This window comes from Typopeltis vanoorti, chromosome 4 (assembly GCF_054136105.1).
Source record: "Typopeltis vanoorti isolate ZY-2024b chromosome 4, IOZ_Tvanoo_1.0, whole genome shotgun sequence".
NCBI classification, from domain to species: Eukaryota; Metazoa; Arthropoda; class Arachnida; order Uropygi; family Thelyphonidae; genus Typopeltis; species Typopeltis vanoorti.
In genome coordinates this window covers 64,207,096-64,220,131 of record NC_143552.1, presented here as the reverse complement: position 1 = coordinate 64,220,131, position 13,036 = coordinate 64,207,096, and the positions used below count along the sequence as shown (strand labels likewise).

The 13,036-nt window shown below is 36.5% G+C and overlaps 1 protein-coding gene across 3 annotated transcripts in view; it reads right to left on the bottom strand.

Moving 5' to 3' along the window:
- The window catches only part of l(2)gd1 (lethal (2) giant discs 1), a 473,445-nt gene that overhangs the window by 185,963 nt on the left and 274,446 nt on the right, over positions 1-13,036 (bottom strand). For all 3 annotated transcript variants that reach the window (XM_090391229.1, XM_090391230.1, XM_090391231.1), the window contains exon 16: positions 4,054-4,112. In XM_090391229.1, coding sequence (XP_090247355.1) covers positions 4,054-4,112 — 59 coding nt within the window. The remainder of the gene's footprint in view (positions 1-4,053; positions 4,113-13,036) is intronic.

Genomic DNA, 13,036 nt, shown 5'->3' with positions numbered 1-13,036 from the left:
TTTCCTAGGAAGGACCTCCCGAGATGAGTCTTTTGACTCCTTGGAGGCATAATAATAATAATAAGCAGTAACAAGTATACGAAACAACTAGAAGGGAGAAGGCCTTGGATTTCGTAACAGTGTCAGAGGAAATAGTGACAGAACTATTGTAACAGCAATCATTGACAGAAAATTGAGACTATGGAGAGAAGCAATAATTAAGAGCTATCATTGATGAAGTTTTCCTCTTAAATACAGAATTAAATGGAAAGAGCATCTAGAATGAATGGCATATGATAGAATAACCAGAAAGATGATGAATGAACTACAAACTCAAGTGTCAAAGAAACAGATGCGAACTAATGAAACACTGGAATGACACTGAAACAAGCGAACAGGATGTATTTATGAAAAGAAGAAGTAGTTTTCCTCTTAATGAAGCTAAATCTGAGGGTATGATAAGAGAATTAAGAAACATTAACAAAAGAAACAAGTGACATTGGCTCAAAATGCTAAGGACCAACTTCCATAATATAATGCAACATTTATCCCAAGAAGAAATAATAACTTTTTTGATAAATCTAGAGTCGGTTAGATGAATGCTCAAGTTTTTAAAGATATACACTGTAAGAAAAATGCTACAAAGAGTATAGGCTATTAAGTATGAAGAAATTATAACTAAATTATTAATTAAGGATTTAAAAACAAAATCCAAACAAGTTTAACAGATAGCTAAAAAGAAAGTAACACAATACAAATGAAGTAAACATAACCAGCTCTTCAGGAATAACTTTGAATGATCCAGTTTGGTTATGAAAGAGCTGATCAGATATCATGTGAGTGTATATCTGAATTCTCTATCAGATCAAAGAGAATATACTGCTTCTTATATTATGTCATTAGATAAATCTCGAGAAGCAAGATTTATTTAATAAAATAACCAGGAAGAGGAAGCTGTTGACATTGAAAGTGATATAGTTGGAGGCAGGAATGACATATCTCCTTTAATAAATAAGATAAATATCATGAGTAATGATGATATGCTTAATCTATTTTTGATGATCCTTAATGAACTGTTAAGACTGGAAATAAAACTAGCACAGGATAATATTTATCTTACGGGTGTTAGAGATAAGGATAAGGGGAAAATAAAAATCAGCAATTATACCCACGATATTCTAGACAAGGATCACCCAGCATCATTTCATTAAGAGAAGATTGATTATGGAAAATGCACTTCATTAAGTGCATTTTCCATGAAATGTATTTTAATGAAATGGTCAAGAGAGAAACAGATTGTGATAATGGTGAATTTATGTGGATTTCAGCAAAATAACAAATAAACAGCAATATCATTCGACAATGTTCCACATAAGAACTTTTCAGTTAAACTGTACCAAACAGATATTAATGGTTATTGAATAAGATGGACAGGAAATTAACTAAGAGGTAGATGAGGGAAAATAGTGATGAGAGGAGAGTTTCCTTAGAGCATGTTGTGTACTCTAGGGTTAGGTATTAGGATTCTTGAAACAGCACTGTAACAAACTCAAAACCACAACATCAGCAGAATTGAAGCTAGAAGAACTGGAGAAGTACAGCATCAAATATAATTGGTGTTATGGAGACAAAGACTAAAACAAGAGAGATTCTGCTAAATAGTAAGTTTTTATGTTCAGGCAATAGCAATCAAGGAAAGGAACAAATATAGTATTCATCAATAAACAAACTTTTTGAATGACAGACAGTTTTAAGAAAAGTGATGTCACCAAATTCCGAAATGGAAAAATGGACAATAGATTTGCTGCCATTTCTCCTATAATATGTCTATATTTTGTAAATTTGTTCATATGCAATACATCAATAGGGTGAAATCATGTTAGCTCATATGCAATTTTACACAAGGTCACCATATTTTGTTCTACAGAGTAACATTAGGTGAATGCCAAGAAAGGCAATTGGCTGAACATAGGACCAGCAGAGAAATACATAAAACACACATTTTCTCTATTACTCCAGTATACCTACATTCAGTACTGTACTGTATTTCTTTATTATTAGGTATTTAAAGTTGTTTAAAACTGTGGTAGCATTTTTATTGGATTTGTTATTATTGTTATTTATTTTATTATTATTATTTTTTTTAGTGTATTAATTATGAGACTGTACATGTTTTAGGTATTTTATCCGTAACCCTATTTTTCCTATCAGCCCTGTTATTTTTATTGTGCAAAATTCTATAACATGGTGATTTTTAAGAACATCTATAATGCATTATAAGAGAAATGACAGTACTTGTGCCTATGATCTCTAGGAAAGTTCTACTCAGGACAAAGTAGAGGAATATTTCTGAATCTCTGAAGATGGAAGCTGACAAAGAAAAGCAGGTCCTTGTTGGTGATTTAAACAGAAGCATAGGAAGTAAATACCAGATACATAAAAATGGTTTGGAAAGTTTTGGAGAAAATAGCAAAACTAATAATAATGAGAGTACCTAGATCATTATCATGTTTTAACATAAAGATGTGCACAAATTCAAATGAACAGAAGACAAAATAAGAAAATTCATATCTCATCTCATCTTCTTTATACCCTCTTTTACCTTGCGGTGTTGAGGGTTTATTAACACGTTCGCTGCCACGCTACTTTGGCATTGTCTCTTCCCCTACGCCGAGCAGTTTTTCTTCTTCAAGGTCAGTACGATAATCTCGTTACCGGAGGTAAACCTCCTACGAGTATACTCGTAGTTGGCTTGTACAGAGCATATACGGTCTATGAGAATACACAGTTTTGATGCTAGCCCCACAAGCCAAGGATTTTCACTTCTTCAAGGTCACTACAATAATCTCGTTCCCGGCGGTAACCGTCATACGAGTATACTCGTAGCTGGCTTGTGAAGCAGGTTTACCCACTATGAGTATACTCGTAGTTGGCAGCGAACGTGTTAATCATCGAACCTCAAACAGTTCAGAGGATAAAGTGGTCAGCCCTATGCCCCGGTGTATCCTATGTCCTGTAGTGTTGAGGTCTCAAGGCCGATTTGCCTGCTTTGTGGGATGTAAACCCCAGGCTAAACTGGGGAAAAGACCCTACTGCCCACGCCCAAGACCGGCTAACTTGGCTATGGCTGAGGAAGATCCTTCAACTCCTCACGCCACCGACGGGAATCGAACCTAGGACACTCCTTCCCCAGGCATGTAGTTGCGAAGCGCACAGCCACTAGGCTAACTGCGCAGAAAATTCATATTAACTATGCTATTGTTGACAGTGATGTCTTCATACTGGTTCAAGATACAAGAGCATGCAAGGAATATGAAATAGGAAGTGATCTCCATTTAGTTTGGAGAAGGATAAAAATGAACATCATATGGAAAAGAAAAACAGATATAAAAATTTTAGAAAGAAACAAAGGTGGGCAGCTTTCAGAGGTGAGCTATTAATTCAAATATCTTGTCTACTCCCTATAAGGGAATAAAAGGTGTTAGCTAATTTGATTTGAAATATACTATTGGACACATCAGAGTGCAAAAACAAGGACCAAATCTTAGAGAAAGACTAAGAAAAAAAATCTCATGATTGCTTCAGCCAAGTATTCATGTGATTAAGTTGTATACAAGTACAGAAAAAACTTTGTGGTTGGCAGAAGAATGAGTCTGGGAAGAGAAGAAATCATACAGAAAGCTTCAGGCTAAGTAAGTCACAAGAAATGATGATGATCATACTGCACTATCTTCTTTGATTTACTGAGCATCCTTCCATCATTCACTATGAATATTTTACCAAATTTACCTTTTAATTTTAAAGGTAAATTTTACCAAATTTACTTTTAGCTAATGATAAACCAAAAATTTTCTACAGAACAGAACAAAATAATCCAAGTTCACATAATAATTCCATATTGATACCTTTTCAGAATCCAGTACAAACTTTTTAAAGTACATAATGTTTATTTTCTTTACAATTACTGATGATGATCTACAGTTTCAGTTAAGAAAAATTATTCATAAGGATTATCATTATATTTCAGGAAGTAATTTAAAAAAGAAAATGAAACTTCGGTTGTAACAGGCTTACTTTGATGCAGAAGAGACATCACCAAGACTAAGAAAATGGTTCTTATTTCTGAGGCAGATCTAAAAACAAACAACAAAAAAAGTATCACCATATTATTTTTAAGTATATAGCCTTTAAAGATTAAGAGTAAGAAAAGTTAATAGGATCAAGAATCAGAAATTCCTGAAATGAGTAGGTACATAGGTATTTCTCTTACTAATATAATGGGCATGACAACTTGATATGGCAGGCTGCTGATTCATCAATATTTGTGACATTGCACTATTTCCTGCTTTAAGCGAGTAATTAATCAGTTAATGCAATTTTTTACATTATGCGAAATTTCTTGTCGCCAATCTGTAGTGAGCGGCAGTACTTGTCAATGTAGCAGCTAGTGGGCAGTGCTGCAGGCGGTGGCCGGCAACATTCGGCATTTGACTCGAAGCTATCATCACAAGTGTATGGGCAAACTCTATTCTCTTGCTCAATCACTTTTCCTTCATTTTGCTTTAATTTAGATACCTATAAGGCTTTATTATATTCAACCAAAATATGGAAAAGAGAAAGACTGATAGAGAAAGCGGCATTAATAGAAAGAGAAGAAAAGCAATTGCATTAGAGGAAAAGCTAGAAGTCATTAATAGATATGAAAGTGGTGCTAGTAATACAATGATTGTGCGAGACATGGGATACAGCGAGTCTACAGTTTCGACTATATTAAAGAAGAACAACTTTTCAAGGAAAAGTTGCTACTGCTTCTTGAAACATGCAGATCACCCGAAATAGAAGCCATTTAATGATTGAGATGAAACGTCTTCTATCACTCTGGATTGAGGATTGTAACCAAAAAATAATACCTCTTAGTACAAGGAATATTCTGGCAAAAGCTCTCAATATTTTTACCTCATTGAAAGAGATCAAATTTCAAGAGGAATGTGAAAGCTTTACTGTGAGTTTAGACTGTTTTAAAAATCAAGCGGGACTGCATAATGTAAGAATAACTGGGGAATCTGCTAGTGCTGATAAAAGATTCTGCAGCCAAGTTTCCTAAGAATTGCAAAAGATAATTCAGGAGGGTGATAATGACGATTATCAAACTTTTAATATCAATAAAACTGGTTTCTTTTGGAAGTGTATGCCAACAGAAACTTTCCTAGCTAAAACTGAAGCATCTCAACCAGGATACAAAGTATCTAAAGATCGTTTTATGCTTTTATTAGGAGGCAATGCAAAAGGCGACTTTAAACTCAAGCTTTTCCTTTCAAAACAGTTGAGCAAGAATGATCTCCAACTAGAAGAACAGCATGCATACGAAGAAGGAGATAAGAAGTGCGAACAAGAAGAGAATGTTACGACTAAGAAGCTAATTGCAATAGCCCTTGAGCTAGTTTACAATCACACTGAACATACTAAGGAAATTTTGTTTGAAGCTGATCCTGATATGGAACAAAGCTTCAAAGTTCACCGAAATCTTGATAAAGCGATCGCTAGCTATCGCAAACTGCATGACAAGATGAAAAAGTCGAGCACGATTCAAACATCTTTATCTAATTTTTTTTTGTAAAAAATTAGCTCAATCAAATGATTAGACATTAAACAAAAATTTAAGCGATTGAATTTTATTAACTTTGATGATTTTACCCTCTAACATAACATATATTTTTTCAAATGTATGCTAACTGATGGATGAATTATAATTATTCCTATTGTTTATTGTATTCGCTTAATGCACATTAATTGATGGATTAATTAATCGCATTAAGCAAAGTTTTCCTGTAATTTTTATGTATGATGTCTGTATCATCTATCACAATCCTTAGCAATGCTGTGATGACACCACCACCTTAGCATACACGTCGTGCAAACGTACCCGACTCGATTTAACCTTTGCCCAGAGAGAAAAAAGACGCCAACTCCGAAGACAACTAGAAGAAAAACACCAAAATGGAGACAACAGTTGGGTGATAGACTACAAACAATCCAAACTAGTACAAAACCCAAGTGAAGCCACTAGCAGCCACTAAGGACACAAGCATATCCACTTCACCAACATCCACAGCCTCAACTCCAACCTTAATAACATCCACTACCATCTGCAGTCCACCAAACCCCACCTACTCCTTTCAACAGAAACTCACCTCTCATTTCCCCCCAGCACTATTCATCTCAACCTTCCTAACTATACACTTTTTAACCTCCTTTCGACCCAAGGATGGCGTTGTGCGTATATCCGCTTTGACATATCCTGCCAGAGAGCAACTAACTTAGAATTGCCTGACTTCGACTTTCTTTGGCTGAAGATATGCCTCCCTTACTCAGTCAAATTCATCTGCTGTCTCTATCACTCTCCTAATACCACCAATCACTCTGAGCTCTTTTATTTCCTCTCCCTAAAAGTTGATTTTCTCCAGTCCCACTCTCCTAACAGCGAAATCATCCTCCTGGGTGATTTCAAAGTCCATAACACCAATTGGCTTTCCTCTTCCAGTTATACAGATCCTGCAGGCAGAGATGATGAAACATTTGCAGTCACCAATGACCTCACACAAATTGTTCAAAAACCAACCAGAATACCAGATAACCCAAACCGCTACCCAAATAGTCTAGACCTCTTACTCTAATGACCACTCCAAATATGTAGTGAATGTAGTGAGCCCCCTGGGAAATTCTGACCACAACTTAGTGCTCATCTCCTCCCTCATGCAACAACGCTTACACAGTCACTCCCACACAAGAGTAGTTTGGCATTATAACAGTGCCAAATGGGACAGTCTCCAAGACTACTATGCTTCATTCCCATGGTTAGACTATTGTTTCCGGTCTTCCAGTCAAAACGTTAACATATGCACTGAAAGCATCACCAAAGTGATCCTCATTGGCATGAAAACATATATTCCCCACACTACTCAGACCTGACGTCCCTTAACTAAACCCTGGTTTTTCCAAAAAATGTGCCAAGGCTGTACAAATGAAAAATCAGACATACCACAACTGGCTAAAATCAAGAACCATATCTTCATTCAATGCCTACACTGAAGCCCGTAACAAATGCAAGGAAATTATCAATACTTCCAAAACAGAATTTGAACAGGCCAAACGCAGGAAGCTTGCAGCCTGTCCAAACGGCAGCAGTGCCTTTTGGTCTCTTGCCAAAGCAATTGGCCGTAACTTTTGCCCTACACTATTCCCAACTCTATCATACCCAGATGGCTCAATTGCAACATCACCCATAGAAAAAGCTAATCTCCTGGCATCACACTTTGCCTCAATGCACACATAACTGACAATGGCAAATACCCTCCAGTCATTCCAACTGCCCAACATTCAATGCCTCCTGTATCCTTTTGCCAAAAAGACATCACAAACCTGTCATCTAAATTAGATACAAAAAAGTCTCCTGGCCCTGACGGCATTCCTCCAATTATCCTGAAGGTCTGTGCATCAGAACTGACTCCTATCCTATGTCACCTGTACACACTCTCTTACTCCACTGGTATATATCCCAACACCTCGAAACTGGCCTATATTCAACCCATTCCCAAAAAAGGGTGACAAATCACTGCCATCTAACTACTGCCCTATCTCACTCACTTCAGTCCTATCTAAAGTAATGGAGAAAATCATCAACTCTCAACTTCTAATCTACCTTGAAGGTACCCGGCTATTAAGCGACCACCAGTATGGATTCTGTCAAAGCCGTTCAACAGGAGATCTACGCTCATACATTACTCATCACTGGACAAACGCCATGGAGAAATTCAGCGAATCCCAAGTAGTTGCACTTGATATCTCCAAAGCCTTCGACTGAGTGTAGCACAAAGGCTTACTAAGCAAACTCTCATCATTTGGACTGCCTCAGGACTTCTGTAGATGGATTACCTGTCTGGATGCACACTATGAGTGATGGTAGACGGCTCCCTATCCTCTCACCATCCAACTAATGCTGGGGTCCCACAAGGTTCAGTTCTCTCACCGACCCTCTTCCTTCTATATATCAATGACCTACTTCAGTTGACCTCTAACCCAATACACAGTTTTGAAGATGACAGCACATTATATTTCTCCCTTTCATTTGACAAACCCAACTAACCTCACCCCACAGAACATCAACCACCACCACCCTTAATTCTGACCTCCACGCCATCTGCCAATGGGGCTCAGATAACCTTATCAACTTCAATGCTAGTAAAACCCAGTTCTGTCTTATTTCTCACAAAAAAGAACCATTTTCACCCAGCATTGTTTTCGATAACACTCGAATTCTCAGACAAGATGAAATTTCTCTTTTTGGAATTACTTTGACATCAAGCCTCTCCTGGCATAAACACATCACAACCAATGCATCCTCAGCTTCCAAAAAAACTAGGTTTTCTCTTTTGCTCAAGATGCTACTTCACCTCTAAACAGCTGTTAACACTATATAAGTCAAAAATCCACCCAGCTCTTGAATACTGCTCTCACATCTGCTGTGGGGCTCCAAAAAGCTCCCTCAAAATGCTTGACTCAATACAGAGGAGAGCAATTAGACTAATAAATGACCCATCCCTCACCAACTCACTCCCCCACTTTCAAATAAATGTTTGGTCTCTGCAATCTGTATATTCTATAAATATTTCCATCGAAAATGCTCATCTGAAACAGCATCAATAATTCCCCACCTGTACTAAGCCCATTGGAACACGTACAGCTGCCACCCAACATCCTTTCACAGTACACCTCGAAACCCGCAGAACAAGTTTCTTTTCCTCCTCATTCATACCTGCTACTGCAGTACTGTGGAACAGTCTTTCCCCAGACGTATTTCCCAAGGAATACAACATACAAGCATTCAAATCAAATGTAAACAAGTTTTTCCTTTTGCAACACACCACCCATATACGGTACTAACGTACAATAGGTTGACCAACCAACCAACCTCCTGTATATGGGCCCAACATAAAAAAAAAAAAAAAAAAATGACATTAGTGGTGCATCACGCTGACAAGTACATGACATTTAATCATGATTCATCAAATACTCTCTATATACCCTAACCTCCACCTCTGTCTTCTTAACATGCATGATGTTATCATGATCCTTTATATCAGAAATCACAGGATTTTTCATGAAAAAAAAATCTTGGATTATAAGACTTGTTATTAGGATAAGTTGTGGGATCATATCACTCAAAAGGTATGGTATGTTCATTTACTTTAATCATCTGTTTGTCTGACATGTTGATAAACCAGTCAAAACCCTCTAGAGGACCTGTAATGGCAATGATATGATATGATATAGACTGGAGGAGAATAACTCACTATCATTCTTCAAGATTTATTTATTTTATTTTATTAATTTTTTTTTTAGCCTATGGTGTGTGCACAACTGAAACATGAGATGATAATAATATATATGATAGCATACAGTTATCATATATATTATTAATTATTGATACATTATTAATTATGCATAAATAAGTGACCAGCTTATTTATGCATAATTAATTATTTGACAGGCAAAACATTCAGGCTACATAAAGTGAGCAGGCCAGAGAATTTTGTGGGTCGGTGGATGGTATTACCTGTTCATAGTTCAATACTTTAACGACCAGCAGCACATCATACGAGGGTGGTCTGAAAAGTTCTCAGCCTCGGCCATAGATGGCAACACTATCAGTAAAGATTTTTTTCTAAGTTCGTACATCTATCATAAACATCCATGTGAAATTGCAATCATTCTATCAAGTAGTTTGTTTTATACAGCTGTCTGAAGAAAAATGTTGTCTGCATCCCTTGAAATGGATAAAACTGAGAATCGTGCAGTTATAAAAATTCTTTGTAAAAGAATGTTGACCACTAAAAGAAATTCATTCTAAGTTCATAAAAGTTTATGAGCTCTCTTCTCCTTCGTTTTCGACAATTAAGAAATGAAATATCGAGTTTTAACATGGCCATACCAGCCTTGAAGATGATCCATGTGATGGATGTCCAAAAAGTGTAACACCAGAAATCATTGATCAAGTGCATGATATGGTATTGGATGACCGGCAAGTCAAAGTGCATGAAATTGCTGAGACTATAGGCATTTCAAAAGAACACGTAGGACATATTTTGCATGAAGATTTGCAAATGAAAAAGCTTTGTGCAAGATGGGTGCCGTGCTTGCTCACAGCATATCAAAAATGCACTCAAATGAAAATTTCTGAACAGCGGCTTGGAGCATTTTAACAAGAATAAAACTGATTTTGTGTGTCGATTTATTAATATGGATGAGACTTGAATTCAACGTTATACAGCAGAATCCAAACAGCAGTCAAAACAGTGGACAGAGGCCAGTTTGTTCAGTGCCAAAGAAAACAAAGTCAGTTCCATCAGCAGGAAAGGTCATGGCATCGGTGTTTTGGGATGCTAAAGCCATTCTGTTTATTAATTATCTTGAAAAGGGTAAAACAATAACTGAGAAATATTATTCAGATCTTTTAACCAGACTAGATGACAAAATTCGTGAAAAAAGATGCAATTTGCAGAAGAAAAAAATCATCTTCAATCAGGACAATGCACCTGCCCAGAAAGGTATTCTGGCAATGGAAAAATTAAGGGATCTGCATTATGAATTGTTGGAACATCCACCCTATTCCCCAGCTTTGGCTCAATCTGACTTCTATCTCTTTCCTAAACTAAAACTCTTCCTCGCTTGTCAGCTTTTTTCTTCAAATCAAGAGGTGATTGCAGCTGTAGAGAGGTATTTTGCAGATCTTACTGAGAACCACTGAAGGGACAGGATAACAGTACTGGAGCATCACTGGAATAAATGTATTAGCCTTAAGGGAGATTTTGTTGAAAAATAAAATTTATTTTGAAATTATAAATTCGTTTTTTTCATTGTTAGGCCAAGAACTTTTCATACCATCCTTGTAAATGACTCAAGAGTATGACAGCATTGCATGTGCCAGTGCTAAGGAATTAACTGCCATCCTGTTGGGATGTTCATTCATGAAAATAGTGTCCAGGGTTCCCAGAATGGTGCAACAACACATTTACCCAATGCAAGTATAATATGATAATGCACAAACCCAGTCATGATTGATGTGTAGTAGTAGATAATCTCATTATGTTTCACTTGATATAAGCAAGTTCCAGCTATCAACTATATCTGCTTCTTAATAGCTGCAAAAATAGCAACATTAGAACATGAGTAGAAGAAAATACACCAATTCTAATGAAATCCAGTTCTAGTTGATCAAATGTGATGGTAGGATCAGGATGTGACAAACACAGATAAACTGATGGCTCCATCACATTAGATAGCAATATAAGAGATCTGTTTGATTTGTTTGAGATGATTTAGACTAAAGCAGGCATAAAATAATGGCTGTGAAAGCCAGCATTTTATACTTGTTCATGAGTCGGATATGCCTGTTTAGTGAGATGAGTTTTCCCTCTGGGAAATCTTACTGCATCCATATGCAGGGCTTGACGAACATGCCCACTCAACACATGACAAGTAGAATTTGACAGCTGCTAAGTAGCTACGGACTGGAGAAAATAGAATATTTTTAAATTTAATAAAAAACAACTTTCTAAACAAAATTTTTTAATCTTTAAACATGAAAGAATATGCCTAATATAAAGTGTCATTCTAGTAAGAAAAATTAATGTAATAAATTATATTTTTCAAAAAATCAATGTTCTATTCTTATTGTTTACTGAACTTTCCTTCTTACAATAGTTCTTAGTGCAGGCCTGGTTGGCCGAGTGGTTAGCATATCTGCTCTCCAGCCAAAAGGCTGCGGGTATGAATCCCACTGTGGGCATGGAAGTTTGTGATTGTCTGTGAAAACATGAGTGATGGTGGTGGACAGTAGATGGTGTAGATGATGCGGTTTATTATAGTCAGGGTCACATTTTAAAATCTTACATTTGAACAAACATTTGAAAATTCACAAAAAAAAAAATTCTATATTGTCAGTCAAGTGAAAGAACATAACGTTGTATGCTCCATTGCAGTAATTTGAAGAATAAAAGGCACAAAAAAAATAAAATTTACTATTACTAAATAGATTCATTGCAAAGGCTGATCTCTGGTCATTTCAGAGTTGATTATTTTCGCACATCTGAAATTCGTTTTTATTTTTGGGAAGAGACACAATAAATAAATTGTGCAGCAAAAAAGAGTCAAATATAGTAGGCTACTAAAGGAAATTACAAGTAATACAGTACATGTAAAGACAAGTGACACAAAGGTTGCTCCACCACAGTTAATCCATTAACGGCTCTAAAATCGCTGTTCAAGGATTAACGGTGGATGGGGGGGGGGGAATTGCATGATAAAAGGTAGAATGCTGATGAAGTTTTGATCCATGAAAAATGCTGGAGCGGTCTTTCAATAGAACTAATTAACGTACGGAAATTATTAATTTAACTTCTGTACTGGTCATACCAAAGTTAAGTGTCATTCATTCACATGCATAACAACTGATAGCTTAGTTACCGTTATTTGGCTAGAATTTGTAAAGCAGTACAGGAAAACCTTGCCTGATGCAAGTAATTAATCCATCAATTAACGCGTGCTAAGCCAAATCGCATTAAGCAAATAGAATAAACAATAGAAATAATTATAATTCATCCATCAGTTAGCATAAATTCGGAAAAAAATCACAATATAAGCTATATTCTATCTATATGTTCACTGGGCATCTATAGATGCCATATGGTCAATCCAATGCTCAGTGATGTGCCACATCAGGCCATGCCATGCCATGTAGTCCTGTTGTTTGCTTTTCTGGAGGCCTCAACTCTCTGAAGATCAGTCACTCCACACACACACCATCCATCCATCTCATTGATGGTCCACCCCTTGATTGAGCTACTATTTTACAAATCAATTAAGTAAAGATGTTTGAATTGTGCTCAACTGTATCATTTTGTCATGGAATTTGCAATAGCTGACGATCACTTTATCAAGATTCTGGCAGTTTTCAAAACTTCATTCCATATCAGGATCAGCAAACAAAATTTCCTTATCA